We start from the raw sequence: 19299 nt of genomic DNA, 5'->3' as shown, positions 1-19299 counted from the left end.
AGTGCAAAATGCAGCGGCTCTACCATTCACCGGAGCAGGATATTGCCGCCATATTACAACGCATACTGCTAAAAGAATTGCACAGGCTGCCAATGAGCCACCTGGATAAATTCAACCTGCTATAAAGATATACCGTATGTCGTTTGGGACCAGGATGCCCGAGAGTTTGTCTTTCCCCTTATATACCCAATCAATCACTGTGCTCTGCAGGTGAAGGTCTGTTGCAGATAGCCCATTCTGCACAATGTAGAAACAAGGCCTTTCATATGGTGGCACCTTCTCTTTGGAATTCCCTAGTTAAATATAAGACAGGTGCTGCCTCAGTTGTCTATGCAGTGCCTAGTGAAGACTTTCTTCTCCCAACAAGCCAACAACTTGGCTTCCAACGATAACAGAGATCTTTCTCAGTCTGTATCTGCATTGGAATCCTTTTTAGATGTTTAAATTGTTTTATTTCGCATGTGTTTGCTGCTCTGGGCTCCTTTTGGGGGGAAATTAGGACGCGGATAAGACTGGAATCCACTCCCCCCTACCCATGGGAAAAGCCCCCGTTGGCACAGCTACTAAGCCCCTCTGGAACCAACCAAGTCACGTCTATGTTGGCATCCAGTAGAATGGTGAGTGCCTCTGTCTATACATTCTGGAATTCTTTATTCCAGAATGGAACATCTTTTTATTCCTTTGTGGCATCGCCAAGATTACGCATTGTCCAATCAGCAAACGGTAACCTGTATGGTGACCTGGAGCACTAAAGGAACTAGTGTGTAAAGTAGCTGCTGAGAGCTGGAGGGCAGGGGGGGAAATATTAAGTCTAAGTTTTTCAACTCTGGTTGATCTATGGACCTCAGTTCCTGAACTGGAATTTGTTCTTTCCCAGCTGTAATGCTGTCTTAGAACTTGCGGTGTCTGTGCAAAGCCTGAAAGGGCTCCTTTATGCAAAGCGGACTCAAAACATACAAGCCGTAGGTTTCGTGGATTTCCTGGAAGGATATAAAGGACACTGGGACCATGCTCAATTGGAACAATGATATCAACATGTCGCTAAGATTGATCTCGCCAGAGGAGGTAAGCTAACACAGGAGGAAGGTGAAGCTAATGGGATATTTTTTAATTCAGTTCAGTTTGGAGAAAAGTTGGTGTCTGTGCAGCTTCAGGCTGTTGGGCAAGATGGCCAGTGGACCCCCTTTGCTGAGTGGTGGGTCCACTACCACCTCCTCACTTCTGTCCCTGCTGCCCATCTGCTTGCCCCCTACCTCTGGGCTCAGTCTCTACAACCACCAGAGGGAGAGTCAGTTGTGACTGTGCTCTTTGGACAGGGAGGGTGGAATGCAAGGAGGTCAACAGTAGGTGGCACTAGAGCCAATGGCAAGCCGGGGAGCCGACCAATTCTAGTCTTGCCCCCATCCTCCTGCTCCCTGCCGTGCTGTACAAGGGGCAACACGGAGAGTAAGGAAGTGGAGAGACAGTACCACGTCCCTGGACTGGTTGTTGGTAAGAAAGTCAGCAGATGTTAGCTGGCTCCGGGCAGACTGAGGCTGGTTGGGCAGTGCCAACATTTGCCCTAATGGACATACCTCCGCAATGGAGAGCACGAGGCAACTGAATGTTGGTGCTGTTTCTCCTTGCTCTGGCCAGCAAGGAGAGGAGCAACGGGGCCAGGAGGAATTCTGGGGAATTCAAATTGTAGTACAATAAAGTGCAATCAATAAGAAATAAAAGCAGAAATAAAAAGCACCTTTAAAAATCACGCAGCATCTACTTCTAGGCTTGCCAGTCTGAATCTCCAGATAGGAGAGAGTGTCTTTACGGTTCATGCATCTTTGAAGCTTCAACTCAGCAGCAGCTGGGTGCAAATTGCAGCATAGACACTCTGGGTGGTGTCCGCCCTCCTCTGCTACTGCCTCCCAATTAACCTCCATCTCCAGGGCCTGCCCTGTGATATCACTGCCCCGCCCACACACACCATAACATCATCAGGGGCTGCCCCAGGGTCTCAGGTTTGGACCATGAGATGTCAGGGTCTGAAATACTCCTGACTTAGCAACCCTGCCTACCACAGCGCATTACAGTTGCTACAACCGGCAGAAAAACTATGACGTGGTCTGCCAAGACCCACAGCAGCATTCAAGTGATCTGGGCAGGGAGTGGGGAGACGATTACCGTGTTTCTCATATTATAAGACATGTCTTATATTTATTTTTTCCTCAAAAAAACACACTATGGCTTATTTTCAAGGGATGTCTTATTTTTTTCCTCCTCCTCCTGCCGTGGCCGGCATTGCTGCTGCGCCTATCACTATGTCTTTTTTTCGGGGTATGGCTTATATTCCTTGAATGCTTAAAAATCCTGCTATGGCTTATTTTATGGGTATGTCTTAAAATATGAGAAACAGGGTAGGAACCACTGCCCTATTTGTATACATGCGCATGGATGTAGCCGTAGTTCTGCAACTGCTCACTCAAATGCAAGCTTTTCCTCTTGCTCGCTCTCGACAGACACACACTGTGTGCAGGAAAGACTTGCTCAGGGTTCAGCAGCCCGGCCACTGGCTGCTCACACACCCGACTCCCAAGGCCAGCGGGAAGAAGGCACCTTTCGAGGCAGCCACAGGTCCTGCAGACTTAAGGCAGACAAAGTCACAAAGCTGATTAGGAGAATCTGATGCTGGTTTGGCGGGGGAAGAGGAGCTGCTCCACTGCGTGCTCCCCCCACCTGTCCGCACCTACCTTCACCAGTTGCAGTCGGAAGACCAGAGCTAGGAGGGAGAAGACAGGATCCAACCTTGCAGTTTGGGGATTTGAGCGGTTAGGGCTTGCCCTGGGTGAAAGCGGTGAGTTAAGAAGGGAGCTTGGGCTCATCCTTGAGCAGGACTCCGGGGTGCAGGGTGTCATTTGATTACATTGATCAAATCGGGGCAAGCTGTCTTCTCGTTCTCTACCGAAAGATAAATATCTGGCACAAGGCTTTTTAAGGGAGTGTTGGAAGGTGCACACCTGGGAACCCTGGATGGAGGAGTGAGAACTAGTGATTTGTGACGCTAGCAAAGAGAAGCCAAGATTGTTAGGGAAGTGAATTGAGAGTCCGAAAGGCTCAGGGCAAAGACGGCTGTGTCGTAGGTGACAGCTAAGGGAAATTGATTTTTAAAAAAATCAAGAGTAATATTGTGCCTCTCTATCCATTCCTGCTCTTTTCTGCTCGGCAGATGCAGTTCGATCCTGCTGCGGTTCAGCCATCTCCATCAAGGCATAAAATGTAAGCGAACGGGGCTCTTCTGGGTGGGTGGGTGTGTACTGTTGGCTGTTATTCCTGCTAATCCCTCGTGAGGCTAATTCTATCCTGTCCACCTTAGAAAGAGAACAGATGCCTTGCATGGATAGCCTCACCCGTTCGCCTTCACGCTTTTAATCCATGCTCTTAGCCTCCGGAGGTCATTTTCGTTTAAGAACTCACTTGTGAGGCTGTTGTCAGAAGAGATGTCTGTGCCACAGACTTAATCAATTCTAAAAGTCAGTTTAGCTGCTCTGGCTCATCGCCCCTCACTCCCCGAAAAATGTTCCCTAGAAATACATTTCAGGGCAGGCAGTTGTGTTTGTCTGTTGCACAAAGCAACCAAGAGCCTTGTGGCACCTAAAAGATTTATTTGTGGAGGCGCAGGACTTTGTATTATAGCTTGGCAACATCTGGAGGGCCACAGGTTTCCCACTTTTGCACTGAAGCTTAAATGTATGTAAAAGAAATGGAATAATAATAATAATAATAATATTTACCTCTCCCATCTGGCTGCGTTTTCCCCAGCCACTCTGGGCGGCTCCCAACAGAATATTAAAAACACGATAAAACATCAAGCATTAAAAAAACTTCCCTATAGCTTCACTTCTCACAGTGAGGGAACTGCCAGAAGGCCTGGATCTCAGTGTCCAGGCTGGACGATGGGGGTGAAGATGCTCCTTCAGGTACTGGGCTGAGGCCGTTTAGGGCATTAAAGGTCAGCACCAACACTTTGAATTGTGCTCTGAAACATACTGGGAGCTAATGTAGGTCTTTCAGGACTGGTGTTATATGATCTTGGCGACCACTCCCAGTCACCAGTCTAGCTGCACATTCTGGATTAGTTGTAGTTTCCAGGTCACCTTCAAAGGTAGCCCCACGTAGAGCTGCAGCGATGCCCCTACAATGTAGAAACAGCCTTCCTCAACCTGATGGCCTTCAGATATTGTTGACTCTTAACTCCCATCAGCCCCAGGCAGCATGGACAATGGTCAAGGATGATGGGAGTTTGTCGGGTTCCTCTGGCCCTTTCAGACTGGCTCTTCAAGGCTTCCAGTAGCTGCAGTTTGGTGGTAGAGCATATGCTTGGGGGCAGGAAAAGGTCCCTGGTTCAGTCCCTGGCCTCTCCATATAAAACTTATGGGATGCTCTCTCCCAGAGACACTTGCTTGAGGGTGCCAATGCTGTAGTTCTTTGGGTGCTAAGTGAAAACCATCCTGCTTCCTTCAGCCATTATGCATCCCAAAGGCATAGCAAACAAACAAACAACTTTTCAAAATATATAGTAGATGCAAACAGCCCAGAGAGCTTGGCAGGAGGAGCAGTACGTAAGCGTAATTAAATAAAGAGAGGTGTTGTGCAACTTACTCGGCAATCCCTTGCCTGTGCTGCACCATTCTTGCAGATTGTGCTAATCTCCCAGTCTGCCATTGGGACTGGCCCCATCCCTGTGTGGTTTGCCTCTAGGAGCACTGGACATCTTGCAGCAAAGACGACTTTTCCACTTGCTTAGTTTCAGCACATATTTAGGGCCCGAGCATTCAGAAAGCATTTTCCTTTTTGGTGGTCTGATCCACCTGCACCGTTTTCTTGCAGCCTCGCAGAATCCACAAGTAGAAATGCTTCACCCACCCCTGGGAGGTAAGGAAGGGGAGGAAAGGAATTTAGTAAGAAATGGTGCTTCGTAGTCTGCCTAGCTAGCTAGCTGCTTAGCTGCGTATTGCAACTGAGATAACAGCATAGTGGTTAAGAGGCAGAGGCTGGTTGTACGTGGAATCATTTACAGCTGTATCAATGGAAAGGCAGCACCTGTTTTCCATGCAGAAGATGCCAGGTTCAAGCCCCGATGTCTCCATTTAGGGCTGGCAGACCCAGGCCTGAAACCCTAGAGAGCCACAGTCAGTGTAGACATCATGGAGCCAGATGGGCCAGCAATTGGACCACTTTGTATGTTCTCTAGCTATGCACTTACTGACAAAAACGCCTATTTCAAAATGGTATAAAGCAGAGCTAAATAACATCAGGGCTGCAACCATTCAATGGTTGGATTGATTATATTAAGGTCCTTGTTGACTGAAACGACACCGATTAATTGGGCAACACATTTTGGCGAACGTTCACTATTTTTAAATAAAAGCACTTAAACAAACTTCAGCTGAAAAAAGTCCTTCCCCTTTAATTGTAACACAGAAGGGATGCCTCTTGGCCCCAGTGCCATCATATATATACACATATAAAGAAAAACGCAGCATATATTCTCCCTTCAAAACTATTGGTTTAGTCATAGGAAAATCTGTGCAGGTCTCATCAGTGAACGAACCCATTATTTATTCAGGCAGCACCTCTAAATAACACCAGCCTGCCTTACAATTGTGCGTGTAAAGTGCCTTGAATGTTTCAAAGCACTTTGGAAATCCCAAGCATCTCTATTAAGCATTGTTTTGATTAGAACTCAGCTCCATTCAGTCCTAGGTGCTGTCTTGCTACAGCTCCATCGTCCCTACCTGTTAGCCATCTGAATGGGGCTGATGGGAGTTGGAACCTGACAACGTCCGGAGGGCCACAGAATCCCCACCTCTACTTAGGGAATGTGTCTAGTTTTTAAAAAGTGGAGTCCATCTTGTTTCTTCCTCCCTTGTAACTCCTCTTTCCATCTGTGTGGGTATCCATGTTATTTTGCTACACCAAAAATTACAGAGTGTCTTTGAGCCACCTGAAGTTGAACATATTTATCATGGCACCTAAGCCAGAGGTGGCCAGATGTTGTGGACTGCAGCTTCCATAATCCCTGCCCATTCATTATGCTGGCTGTGGCTAATGAGAGTTGTGCATTTCACAACATCTGAGCAGCACCTCAGAATTAGTGGGCTGCATCTGCTGAAATAAAACCGTAGCCCACGATAGCTTATATGCCACAGCAATTGTGGCAGGTCACATCATCCACACCGTACATTCAGAGCATGTGGCTTCCCCCAAAGAATCATGGGAACCGTGCCTTTTGTTAAGGATGCTGGGAATTGTAACTGAAGGGCAAGCAGCAATTTCCAGGATCCTCTGGGGGAAGCCATGTGCTTTCAATGCGCCCAATGGATGTGTCCGTAGTCTTTAAGGTGCCACAACACTGCCATTTTTTGTGTGAGTGATGCAGGAGTTCGAGCGCACTGAGGGCTTTATAACTTATAAGATACGATGAGTGTGTGTGGAGATGGCCTTGTCCACTTTCCCGCCTCACCCATGGCTGGGCCTTTTGTGAGGTCACAAAATCCTTTCAGCGCCATGGCACTCAGAACCCCCAGGGAGCAGCAATCCAGGGGACTGACCCCTCTAGCAGGTGGGGCTGCCCCGGAGCTGGCAGAGTGATGCCACATCTCAGAATGTACCGCAATTTGTATCGCCGCCTCCCCTCCCTCTCCAATTCCCCTCCTGATGCTGGTATCCCTTTCTCTTCTAGCAATGGCAACGACGAAGCAGCGTCCATCCGGAAGCAGAAACTGGAGATACAGGTACCTTGCCGAAGGAAAGGGCCAAACTCCTGGGAGTGGGGAGGAGCTTGTTCATTGCTGGGGACCTTCTCAGTGGGGTGGGGTGGGGTAAGCAGCTCTCGAGCTGCAGGGATTCGGTCGCATGGCGTGTGTTATCTGTAAGTGGCAATGCTTTGTTTAAAAGGCTCTTGAGTATGGCAAGGACAACACATCCCATAATACAACTGCTGCAGTATGTTCCAGCACAAGGGTTTAGATCTAGGTGTTTGGCAGAACTCATCTGTGGGACTTCTTAATGGGGGAGGCAAATAGAGGGGAATCATTGCAATTGACGTGAGTCTTAGAATCGTAGAACTGTAGTGTTGGAAGGGACGCAAAAGGTCATCTAATCCCCAGTCCAGAGCTTTTTATGGTAAAAAAAAAACGGGACGTCGGTCTTTGTATATTGATAAAAGTGCTGTGGGTAGTGGCATGAAATGGCAAAGAAAGAGGTGACTACTGCAAACCACAGTAACCAAAAAAGCGTTGAGTAGGTCCAAGTATAGGGACCCAGGTGGCGCTGTGGGTTAAACCACAGAGCCTAGGGCTTGCTGATCAGAAGGTCGGTGGTTCGACTCCCTGAGACAGGGTGAGCTCCTGTTGTTCGGTCCCTGCTCCTGCCAACCTAGCAGTTCGAAAGCACCTCAAAGTGCAAGTAGATAAATAGGTACCATAGGTACTGCTCCAAGCAGGAAGGTAAACAGTGTTTCCGTGTGCTGCTCTGGTTCACCAGAAGCGGCTTTGTCATGCTGGCCACATGACCTGGAAGCTGTACGCCGGCTCCCTTGGCCAATAACGCGAGATGAGCGCCGCAACCCCAGAGTCAGTCACGACTGGACCTAATGATCAAGGGTCCCTGTACCTTTACCTAGAGGGCTTGGGAGCTGGGGGCACTGTCATGCAGTGGTTCCGCTCCTTCCTCCTGGGCCGTGTTCAGAAAGTTGTGGTGGGGGATGAGTGTTCAGACCCCTGGGCTCTCACTTGTGGGGTGCCTCAGGGTTCTGTCCTCTCCCCCATGCTTTTTAACATCTACATGCAGCCGCTGGGAAAGCTCATCAGGGGGTTTGGGCTGGGTGTTCATCAGTATGCGGACGATACCCAGCTCTACCTCTCTTTTAAATCAGAACCAGTGAAGGCGGTGAAGGTCCTGTGTGAGTGCTTGGAGGCGGTTGGAGGATGGATGGCGGCTAACAGATTGAGATTGAATCCTGACAAGACAGAAGTCCTGTTTGTGGGGGACAGGAGGCGGGCGGGTGTGGAGGACTCCCTGGTCCTGAATGGGGTAACTGTGCCCCTGAAAGACCAGGTGCGCAGCCTGGGAGTCATTTTAGACTCACAGCTGTCCATGGAGGCACAGGTCAACTCTGTGTCCAAGGCAGCTGTTTATCAGCTCCATCTGGTACGCAGGCTGAGTCCCTACCTGCCCACTGACTGTCTCTCCAGAGTGGTGCATGCTCTAGTTATCTCTCGCTTGGACTACTGCAATGCGCTCTACGTGGGGCTACCTTTGAAGGTGACCCGGAAACTACAACTAATCCAGAATGCGGCAGCTAGACTGGTGACTGGGAGCGGCCGCCGAGACCACATAACACCGGTCCTGAAAGACCTACATTGGCTCCCAGTACGTTTCCGAGCACAATTCAAAGTGTTGGTGTTGACCTTTAAAGCCCTAAACGGCTTCGGTCCGGTATACCTGAAGGAGCGTCTCCACCCCTATCGTTCTGCCCGGACACTGAGGTCCAGCTCCGAGGGCCTTCTGGCGGTTCCCTCACTACGAGAAGCCAAGTTACAGGGAACCAGGCAGAGGGCCTTCTCGGTAGTGGCACCCGCCCTGTGGAATGCCCTCCCGCTAGAGGTCAAAGAGAACAACAATTACCAGACCTTTAGAAGGCATCTCAAGGCAGCCCTGTTTAGGGAAGCTTTTAATGTTTGATGGATTTCTGTATTTAAATGTTTGATGGATTTCTGTATTTTAGAATTTCTGTTTTGTTGGAAGCCGCCCAGAATGGCTGGGGGAACCAGTATTCACAACACCCTTCTCTAGACCAGAGTGGTGTAGTGGTTAAGAGTGGTGGACTCGTAATCTGGCGAACCGGGTTCGCTTCCCCGCTCCTCCACATGCAGCTGCTGGGTGACCTTGGGCCAGTCATACTTCTCTGAAGTCTCTCAGCCTCACTCACCTCACAGAGGGTTTGTTGTGGGGGAGGAAGGGAAAGGAGATGGTTAGCCGCTTTGGGGAGTGAAAGGCGGGGTATCAAGTCCAAACTCTTCTCCTTCTATTTAACCCTGCTTCCGTTTCTGACCATCTCTCTGTACACCCTTCCAGCGCCGTATCATCGAAAAGAAGCAGCGGCGCAAGCGCCAGGAGCCACTCATGGTCCAGGCTAACACGGAGGCCAAGGTGAAGGGGCGCCGTGGGAGGCGCAAGCCGGAGGAACGCATCCCACTCATGGAGTCGTGCAGTGAGCATAGCCTGTGCAATAGTGAGTGTCAGGACTGCCCAGCCTGAGGAAATCATGTGGCCTAGCAGCCTGTTTAAATCCTTTTGTTGGTTGGGGCTTCGGGAACATTGACGTATCCCGTCACATAGGATGAAATTCCAATCTACCAGAAGGCGGCTTTTTTATTGTAATAATTATTTTTTAAATAAACAGAGCTGCAAAGTGATCGGTAACTTCAAATGTGCACACATTTAAACTGCATGCATTTAAATTTGCACTTTGGAAGGCTACAGAAGGGGGCAATATGCAGGGGGAAAGCAGTCTTAGGGATGAGCTTTGATAATTATATCAAAGGCACCCCCCTTTCCTCCAAAGAGCTTGAGGTGGTGTAAATGGCTCTCCCCTCCCCCCCCAGTGTATCATCACAACCACCTTGTGAGGAAAGGTTATGCTGCGAGACCGTGACTGGACTAAGATCACCCAATGGGCTTGTGAGTGGATTCAAACTCTGAACTTTGAGTTCCACAACCAACCCACTTCGGTACTGGACCGAGATTTGCCCTCCTCAGCTAAAGGATAGATAAAACGGATGGTGTGGAGAGTTCGGAGCTTTTCCTCGGATGAGATTCGATGCCCGCTGAACGATAATCCGCCTGTCTTTCCAAAGGTACAAGCAACCCTTTCCTCGTGGAATCGGTCCCAGAGGCCCACCTTGGCGCTCATGTGTGGGGTAGCTCTGTGCAGATGAACCGGACGCACAACGGCCAAGGGGAATGCCAGGAACCCTTTCCAGGTAACAAAAGAACGTACGGTAATATAAGAAGAAGAGCTGTGCTGGATCAGGCCAGTGGCCCAACTAGTCCACCATCCTGTTCTCACAGTAGCCAGCCAGATGCAATGAGCACAACAGCCATCTCTCCCCTTGAGACTTCCTCATAACCCTTCCCAGGCCACACTTCCTCATAACCCTTCCCAGGCCACACTTCCTCTCCCCAGGCCACATTCCTCAGTAGCCTGGCTTCAGTGTTTTTGCATGGCTAATAATGACTCTTGCTTGTCTGGATGAACGATAGAGGCAAGGGTGGGTGGGGACTAGCTTACCGTGCAATGGTGAAATTTACCTTCATTGCTCCTCCCCCTTTTGCCCTCTGACCCCGCCCAGCACATGTGGCCCTCAGAGTAATTGCCCAGAAGGCAATGTGGCCCTTGGGAAGAAAAAAAGTTCCCCCGCAGCATAGGCTCTGAAAACTTGCAAATTACGATAGGACTTGCACTTCTCTTTCCAGAAATAGCTGGTGATTATCCCTGTTATAAGAAAATATCTCTATTTTCCTTATGGGGAGCCCTTAAGAGTCCCTCAGGAGATCTCTTATCGGTCAGAGAGAAAGCAGAGGCCAACCAGAGTATATTGAGAGCAAAGATAAGCCTGATCTTTATTAAAGGAAATCAACTATTGCAACGGGGTCCCCACTCACTCACCACACGCAGGAGGGAGGAGAACCCCGAACAATGGTGCGCTGTAAAAACACTTGAAATTGCCCAGCCTGTAACCCAAGACCACCCCCTGAAAACATCATACATACCTCACTGAAGGAGGCGGACTCTAGCAGAAATCTGAGAGTGTTGCTTCTCTCCCGTCTACCAGGATAGCTGATAATGCCTTACTGGGTAACCTGACTGTCAGAGGGCCTGATAGGGCTACTCTAGAGTAACGACTCCAGCATGGTCTTTTAAGGCTTTTATTAAGTGCTGATTATTTACAGTGTTCAGAGCAGTAAAAATGCATCCTTAAGGTGAGGTGTCAGAACCTCCGAATGGCGATTGGCGCGTTTTCTTCCAGCACCAAAGCTTTGGCAGACCCAACCTCTTCCCCCTACGTTTGCGTCGCAATTCGGGAGTTGGGGGGATTGGCCTCCCCCCGTGCGTCCAACTTCCTGTCCCACCTGAGGCATGGGCTCCACAACCTTGCCTGAGCCTCGGACACCACTTCCTGACTCTCCGCTGGAGGCAGAGCTCTCCTTACTCTCTCCAGCGCTTGGGGATGGGCTGGAACTTAAGATGGGAGGGACTTCCCTGTATCCCTTGTCCCTCACATCCACCCCCCTCCCAGGCTCCTCTCCCCCCCTCCCTAGGGGCTCTCTGCTTGCTGGGGACGAGTGAAACCCCAAGAAGTCTGTGGCATCCGAGCCTGTGGGTGTAAAAATTTCCCCCCAATCCTGCGATCTTTCTCCTTCCCCCTGAGAAGACGGGAATCCCAAGAAGTCAGTGGCGTCAGAGCTGGTGGGAGTAAAAATGTTCTGCCAGTCCTCTCCTGCCTCTGACGTAGTCGACCTCGGTGAAACCCACACCTCTTCTTCCGTATCCTCAAATTCCGCTTCCCGTCTCCATGGAGAGCTGCTGCCTGCGATCCCTTCCTCCCGCCCCTCCCCCTCTCCCTCCCTTTCCATGTGCCAGGGCTTGGGCCTGTGGGGGAACAGGGCGTGGAACTCTTCCACTAAAAATTCCTCAGGTACTTCCGTGGCCGGTATCCACTCATTGTGGGACGGCGGAGTGTCCTCCCATGCTATCAGGTACTCCAGCCCTCTCACCCCTCTCCTTGAGTCTAAAATCTCAGTTGCCTCATTGAGCTGTCGGGCGTCTCCCGTCTCCCCCCCTCCCTCTGGAGGCTGATCGCTGTCCCTGAACCTGGTACTTTCTCTGTACGGCGACAGCAGCGATCTATGAAACACTGGGTGCACTCTCATGTCCTCAGGCAGTGCTAGCCTGAAGGCTACCGGGTTGACCTGTTGCGTGACCGTGAAGGGGCCCAGCCTCCTGGGTGCTAACTTCTTGCATCGCCCCCTGGTGGGAAGACCTTCCGAGGATAACCAAACCTTGTCCCCCACCCTGATGACCTCTCCCGGTCGCCTGTGGCGATCTGCCCCCTTCTTGTACGCTTCCTTGGCCCTCTCCAAGTGTTCTCTGAGCTGCTGGTGCACCGTCTCCAGGTCCTCTGCCCAATCCTCTGCCTGTGGGCCCTCTTCCTCCTCCTCCCCCTCCCTCTCCGGGAAAGATCTGAGGTCGCGCCCGTAGTTGGCCTTAAAGGGCGACACCCCTGTGGAGACGTGCACCGCATTGTTGTAGGCAAATTCTGCCAGTGGCAGGCGATCCACCCAGTCCGTTTGCCTCTGGCTGACGTAACATCTCAGGTACTGCTGCAGAATGGCGTTGACCCGCTCCGCCTGTCCATTGGTCTGCGGGTGCCGAGCCGTAGACAAACTGACCTCCACCTGCAGGAGGTTCATTAGCCGCCGCCAGAACCTGGAAACAAATTGGCGGCCATGATCCGAAATAACTCTTAAAGGCAATCCATGCAGTCTGAATACGTGGTCAACAAACAGTTTGGCCGTCTCTTCTGCCGAGACCGCCCTGGCACACGGTATAAAGTGGCACATTTTGGACATGAGGTCCACCACCACCAACACTGCGGTCTTGCCCCTGGACAACGGCAGGTCTGTGATGAAGTCCATGGACACTACTTCCCACGGCCTGTGCGGTGTGGCTAATGGCTCCAGCAAACCTGCTGGTGGCGCTCTGACCACCTTTGCTCGCTGGCAGGTGTCACATCCCCTTACATAATCCCGAACATCCTCCCGCACCCCTGGCCACCAGAAGTGTCTCATGACTAGGTGAGTGGTTTTGTCCCTTCCGAAATGACCCGCCGTTGGGTTGTCGTGCATCTGCTTGAGGACCTTACCTCTCAGCTGTTTGGTGGGCAGGTACAGGGCTCCCCTGTAAAAAAGCAAACCCCTCCTTTCCTCAAAGTCTTTAGCCTGCTCCCTCCCCCCTCGCAGCTCTCTGAAGATGCGGGAGGCAAACTCATCTGCTGCCGTCAGTGCTGTGAGTTCTGCCTCGCTCACCACTGCTGCTCCGCAGGACCATGCTGATGGGGGGGAAATGTGCCTGGGCGCTGGTGGCAACTCCTGCTCCATGTACTCTGGTTTGCGGGAGAGGGCATCCGCCCTGACATTCTGCTCCCCCGGGATGTAGTGGATGGAGAAGTTGAAGTTCGAGAAGAACTCTGCCCACCGTATCTGTCGCTGGTTGAGCACCCTGGCCGTTCTCCAGAACTCCAGGTTCTTGTGGTCTGTGCACACCTGGATGGGGTGCTTGGCGCCCACCAGGAAGTGTCGCCAGTGCTGGAAAGCAGCGTGGATCGCAAGAAGTTCCCTATCAAACACCGTTTAGTTGCGTTCAGGCTGTGTCAGCTTCCTGGAGAAGAAGGCACAAGGTCTCCACTCTCTGTTGGCGTCCAGTTGCAACAGGATCGCTCCCAACGCCCAGTCTGAAGCGTCTGTCTCCACGCGTAGGGGCGCATCCTGCACCACGTGGAACAGGTTCTGGTCGGACGCGAACACCCTCTTGAGGCTTTCGAACGCTGCTTGCGCCTCTGGTGTCCACCTGAACTTCTGCTTGCCTCTCAGGCAGTCCGTGATGGGAGCCGTAACCCGCGAGAAGTTCTTGATGAATTTCCTGTAGAAATTGGCGAATCCTAGGAGGCGTTGGGCATCTTTGCGCGTCCTGGGGCTGTGCCAGTCCAGGATGGCCTGCACCTTGTCCTTGTCCATCGCCAGTCCCTTGTCTGACAGTTTGTAGCCCAGGAAGTCCACTTCCCTGGTGTGAAACTTGCACTTCTCCAGCTTCACATACAGGTGGTTCTCCTTCAGGCGTTGCAACACCTCCCTGACATCCTTCACATGTTGCACTGGGTCAGCGGAATAGATAAGGATGTCATCCAGGAAGACCAAGCAGTTCTTGAAGAGAAGGGACCCCAGGACGTGGTGCATGAAGGCCTGGAAGCATGCTGAGCCCCCTTGCAACCCGAAGGGCATCACCAGATATTCAAAAGAGCCCAGAGGCGTGAACATCGTGGTTTTCCACTCATCGCCTTCCCGGATCCTGATCAAGTTGTACGCCCCCCTCAGGTCTAGCTTGGTGAAAATCTTGCCCCTGCGTGCCGCTGTCAGGAGATCGTCCACTCTGGGCATGGGGAAAGCCACTGGCTCTGTCACTGAATTGAGCCATCTGAAATCCACCACAAGACGGCGCTGTTGCGTGTCTTTCTTGTCCACCCAGAAGACCGGGCTGCCCCCTGCTGCCTTGCTTTCTCTGATGAACCCCCGTTTGAGGTTCTTGTCTATGAACGCACGCAAATCCTCCAGTTCCTGATCTGACATGGCGTACAGCTTGGCTGGGGGTATCGTTGCCCCTGGCACCAGGTTGATCTGGCAGTCGAAAGACCTGTGTGGGGGTAGGTGGTCGGACTCCGCTTCGCTGAAGACCTCCTGCAGGTCCCAGTACAGCTTGGGTATCGCCTCACCCCCTTTGACATGCATGGTGGCCACCGTGGCTATTGGAGGCCCCTCCCCTGGTTGGTGCTGCATGCAATGTTCCAGACAAAAGTCCGACCCAAACGTGATGCATCTCTGGTGCCAACTTATGGAGGGGTCGTGGCGCGCCAGCCAGCTCATTCCCAAAACGATGGGGGGGGGTCTGAGATGGTTGTGACGTTGAAAGCCAGTGTCTCTGAGTGCCTTCCCACCGTCATTCTCATGGGGGGGGGTTGATGAGTGATGGCCCCTCCCAGCAACTCTCTGCCGTCAATGGTGGCTACGTGCAGGGGAAAATCCAGCTGCAGAAGCTGGATCTGGTGCTCTTCTGCAAAGTTTCTCGAGAAGAAGTTGGCTGAGGCACCACTGTCAATTAAGGCGAGGACCGTCAGGGGATAGCCATTTGGGAGCGTTAGCGTGACTTCTAGAACCACTCCTGCTCTGGGAGGGGTGGGCTGGCTCTGCTCCTCTCTGTGCGGGTGGGCGGGCTGGGGCTGTTGTCTGCTGACTGTGCCTGGCTGCTGCCCCTTGTCTCCTGCAGCCAGGCGGTCTCGTTTCCCTGCTGTGGTGCTGCTTCAGTGGGGGAAGGTACAACCGTTCCCGCCTTTCCTTGCCACTCTCTGCGATGAGGGCAGTCTCTGACGCGATGCCGGGGGGAGTTGCAGAGAAAGCAATTCCCGCCTCTTCCCTCCTTGCGTCTTGGCGCCGCCGGGGTTTGAAAAGCCCGCGCGCGCGCTCCACCGATCTCCATCGGTTCCGGCTCTGGGCTTGGTCTGGGCGGGTCTGGGGGCGGGCCCTGGGGTGGGGTTTGGTGATGTGGTCTGTCCTGGGAGCGTGGGAACCAAGGTTTTGCTGCGCGCGTCGCTTGTTTGTCATTCCATCTGGATTCCTGTCTCACCCCCACCGCTAGCGCCGCTTTGCTTAACTCATCCATAGTTCGCGGTTTAGGACCTCTTGCCAGCTCATCCTTAACGTCTGCGTGCAAACCCAGGTAGAAGGCTGATTTCACTGGCTCACTTTGCAGATCCCACCCCAGTTTGTGCACCAGCATGGTGAATCTCGCCCAGTAGTCCCTAACTGTCGATTTTCCTTGTGTTAAGTTATGAAGCTCCTCTTTAGTGGCCTCCATTTCACTGTCACTAGCGTACATTATTTTTAAAGCTTCTAGAAATAATTTTGCGTTCTTCATGCAAGGATTTTTTTGCGCGATGAGCGGTCTTACCCATTCTCGGGCGGCCCCCGTCAAATGCTCTATGATAAAGGAGACTCTGTGCGCGTCATCTGGGAATTCTGCTGCATGCAATTCCAGCGCATAATTTATTTCTGTCTCGAATCCTAGGTACTCCCTAGGGTCGCCGCTAAACTTGGTGACTAGGCTCTGTCCCCTTCTCACTTGGACTAGCTGCGGCTGGGGCGCCCCCCCACCTCTAGCGGCTTTCTCCTCTTCCAACTTTTTCTGCAGGTCCAATACCATCACCCTTAGCTGTTTCTCAGTCTCCTCTTTTGTCCTCACCTGGTCCACCAGCTTGTTCAGCTCCTCCTGCGCCCCTCGCGCTTCCTCCTGAGCGGCATGCAATTGCTGCTGTGCCTGCGCTGTGAGGTTCCGTAGCTCCTGCTTCGCTGCTTCGGCCTCCAGCCTCCAATGCTCAGCCTCTTGAGCGCTCATCGCTGCACTCCAAAGTAGCCAAAAAAAGTTTTGGAGGTTGCTGTCAGAGGGCCTGATAGGGCTACTCTAGAGTAACGACTCCAGCATGGTCTTTTAAGGCTTTTATTAAGTGCTGATTATTTACAGTGTTCAGAGCAGTAAAAATGCATCCTTAAGGTGAGGTGTCAGAACCTCCGAATGGCGATTGGCGCGTTTTCTTCCAGCACCAAAGCTTTGGCAGACCCAACCTCTTCCCCCTACGTTTGCGTCGCAATTCGGGAGTTGGGGGGATTGGCCTCCCCCCCCGTGCGTCCAACTTCCTGTCCCACCTGAGGCATGGGCTCCACAACCTTGCCTGAGCCTCGGACACCACTTCCTGACTCTCCGCTGGAGGCAGAGCTCTCCTTACTCTCTCCAGCGCTTGGGGATGGGCTGGAACTTAAGATGGGAGGGACTTCCCTGTATCCCTTGTCCCTCACACTGACCATCACATTGTCCCTCACAGCAAACACTCAGCCCAGCTGAGGAATCCGTCCTTTCACGGGGACTATCATTCTGCCCTGCCAAATCCCAACACATGATTCAGTTCTGCGGGGACCTGGAAGCATTTTTCCGCCGTTTACGCCTGAAGGAGTATTTTCATCACACACAAGAACAAGACAAAGTAGAACAAACTACATCCCCACAACACAACACCTCTCAACTTACTGGGGAACAACCATCACCCTCCAAACGCATCAATGAACAGAACATTGACCACCAACTACCACCGAAAAGAAGTTACACAAAAAGGGACTCCACATGGACCCCTCCTGATGGACGCAATACCACACTAGATCTGTACATCGAATGCTTCCGCCACAGAATCCAAACGGATGTGACCAGAAAACACCATCGCTTACAACAAAATCTAAACCATGCTGAAAGGAGAGCCATAGAAAATCTCAGGAACAACCCAGACATTATAATTAAAGAGGCAGACAAGGGTGGAGCTGTCGTCATCATGAACAAAACTGATTACATCCAAGAGGCCCACAGACAACTTTCCAATACTGCCTTTTACATGAAATTGGACTCAGACCCCACACAAGCATACAAAAAAGAACTGAACAAGATTATTAAGGAGCTACCCCTACACATCCAAGAACAGATCCTCACAAACACACCAGCGGAACCTCGGCCAGGAACTTTCTATCTTCTACCCAAAATACACAAACCAGGAAACCCAGGACGCCCCATCATCTCAGGTATTGGCACCATTACAGTGGGTGTTTCCGGCTATATGGACTCTGTTCTGAAACCATATGCTATCAGTGCTCCCAGCTACGTACGTGACACCACAGATTTTCTGAGGAAAATACAATATTTGAACAATCTTCCTAACAATACTATACTAGCCACTATGGATGTGGAATCTCTATATACCAACATCCCACACAATGATGGTTTACAAGCCATAAGGAACACCATTTCAGATAAAACCACAGCGGACTTTGCTACCAAACTCTGCCACTTTGTCCTTACCCACAACCACTTCAAATTTGGTGATGACCTGTTCCTCCAGATCAGCGGCACAGCCATGGGCACCCGCATGGCCCCACAGTATGCCAACATCTTCATGGCAGATTTAGAACAACGTTTCCTTAACTCCTACCCACTCAAACCTCTCCTGTACCTGCGATACATTGACGATATTTTTATTATCTGGACACATGGACAACAGACCCTGGAAACCTTCCACCAGACATTCAATGACTTTCACCCCACCATCAACCTAACAATGAACCAATCTATGCAAGAAATACATTTTTTGGACACTACTATAAAAATACAGGATGGACGTATAGACACCACCTTATACAGAAAACCAACTGACCGACAAACATATCTACATGCTTCTAGCTACCATCCCAAACATACCAAACAATCCATCGTATACAGCCAGGCCTTACGTTACAACCGCATCTGTTCCAACTCTACAGACAGAGAATCTCACCTAAGAGATCTACAGCAAACCTTTTTAGAACTAAAATATCCACCTGATGAAGTTAAACAACAGATCAACAGAGCCAGACAGATACCTAGAGAGAACCTGCTGCAAGACAGACCCAAAAAAGAAAATAACAGAACACCACTAGTCATCACATACAGCTCCCAAGCTAAAACAGTACAACGCATCATCAGAGATCTACAGCCTCTCCTGGACAATGACCGCTCCCTTTCTCAAGCTCTGGGAGGAAGACCTTTCATTGCCTACAGACAGCCACCCAATCTTAAACAACTCCTCACCCACAATAATACAACCACCAGACTTAACATGGACACTGGTACCAGAGCCTGCAATAAACCCAGATGCCAACTTTGCTGCCACATACACCCAGACAACACCATTACTGGCCCCAACAACATCCAACATACCATCTCAGGACTATTTAATTGCTCATCCTCTAACATTGTGTATGCCATCAAATGCCAACAGTGCCCTTCAGCTCTCTATATTGGACAAACAGGCCAAACCCTACGCCAAAGGATAAATGGACATAAATCTGACATCAGGAACCAGAAGACAGAAAAACCAGTAGGAGAACACTTCAATCTCCCAGGACATTCTATACAAGATCTCAAAGTAGCTGTCTTACTACAAAAGAATTTCAGAAATAGACTGGAAAGAGAAGTTGCTGAATTGCAACTTATCACCAAGCTCAAAACCATGGAGGGACCTGGTTTGAACAGAGATATCGGGTTCTTATCTCATTATACATGATAAGCGATCTTCAGCCATCTCAACCCTTGCTTTTTCATGCAAAACCATTTGCAGTCGTTTGCGGTCATCAACAGCTATCAGTCAGTCAATCACCCATTTCCACCACCCTTCTGAGTGATCCCCCCCCCATCCCCACCCCTCCCCACCCCTTCTCTACATAAGTGCCTGGAAACTTCCATTTCACTGTATCTGAAGAAGTGTGCATGCACACGAAAGCTCATACCAAAATAAAAACTTAGTTGGTCTTTAAGGTGCTACTGAAGGAATTTTTTTATTTTACTTCGATCCAGAC

At 50.9% G+C, this 19299-nt stretch overlaps 1 protein-coding gene across 1 annotated transcript in view; it reads left to right on the top strand.

Moving 5' to 3' along the window:
• Positions 1-1008: 1008 nt before the first annotated feature.
• TULP2 (TUB like protein 2) overlaps positions 1009-19299 on the top strand; it is a 34022-nt gene continuing 15731 nt past the window's right edge. Inside the window, exons 1-5 of the mRNA XM_035135897.2 lie at positions 1009-1065; positions 3203-3252; positions 6719-6770; positions 9115-9271; positions 9897-10022. Of these exons, the coding sequence (XP_034991788.1) occupies positions 1009-1065; positions 3203-3252; positions 6719-6770; positions 9115-9271; positions 9897-10022 (442 nt within the window). The remainder of the gene's footprint in view (positions 1066-3202; positions 3253-6718; positions 6771-9114; positions 9272-9896; positions 10023-19299) is intronic.

This window comes from Zootoca vivipara, chromosome 13 (genome assembly GCF_963506605.1).
Source record: "Zootoca vivipara chromosome 13, rZooViv1.1, whole genome shotgun sequence".
Lineage (NCBI taxonomy): Eukaryota > Metazoa > Chordata > Lepidosauria > Squamata > Lacertidae > Zootoca > Zootoca vivipara.
This window is presented reverse-complemented; position numbering and strand designations above follow the sequence as displayed.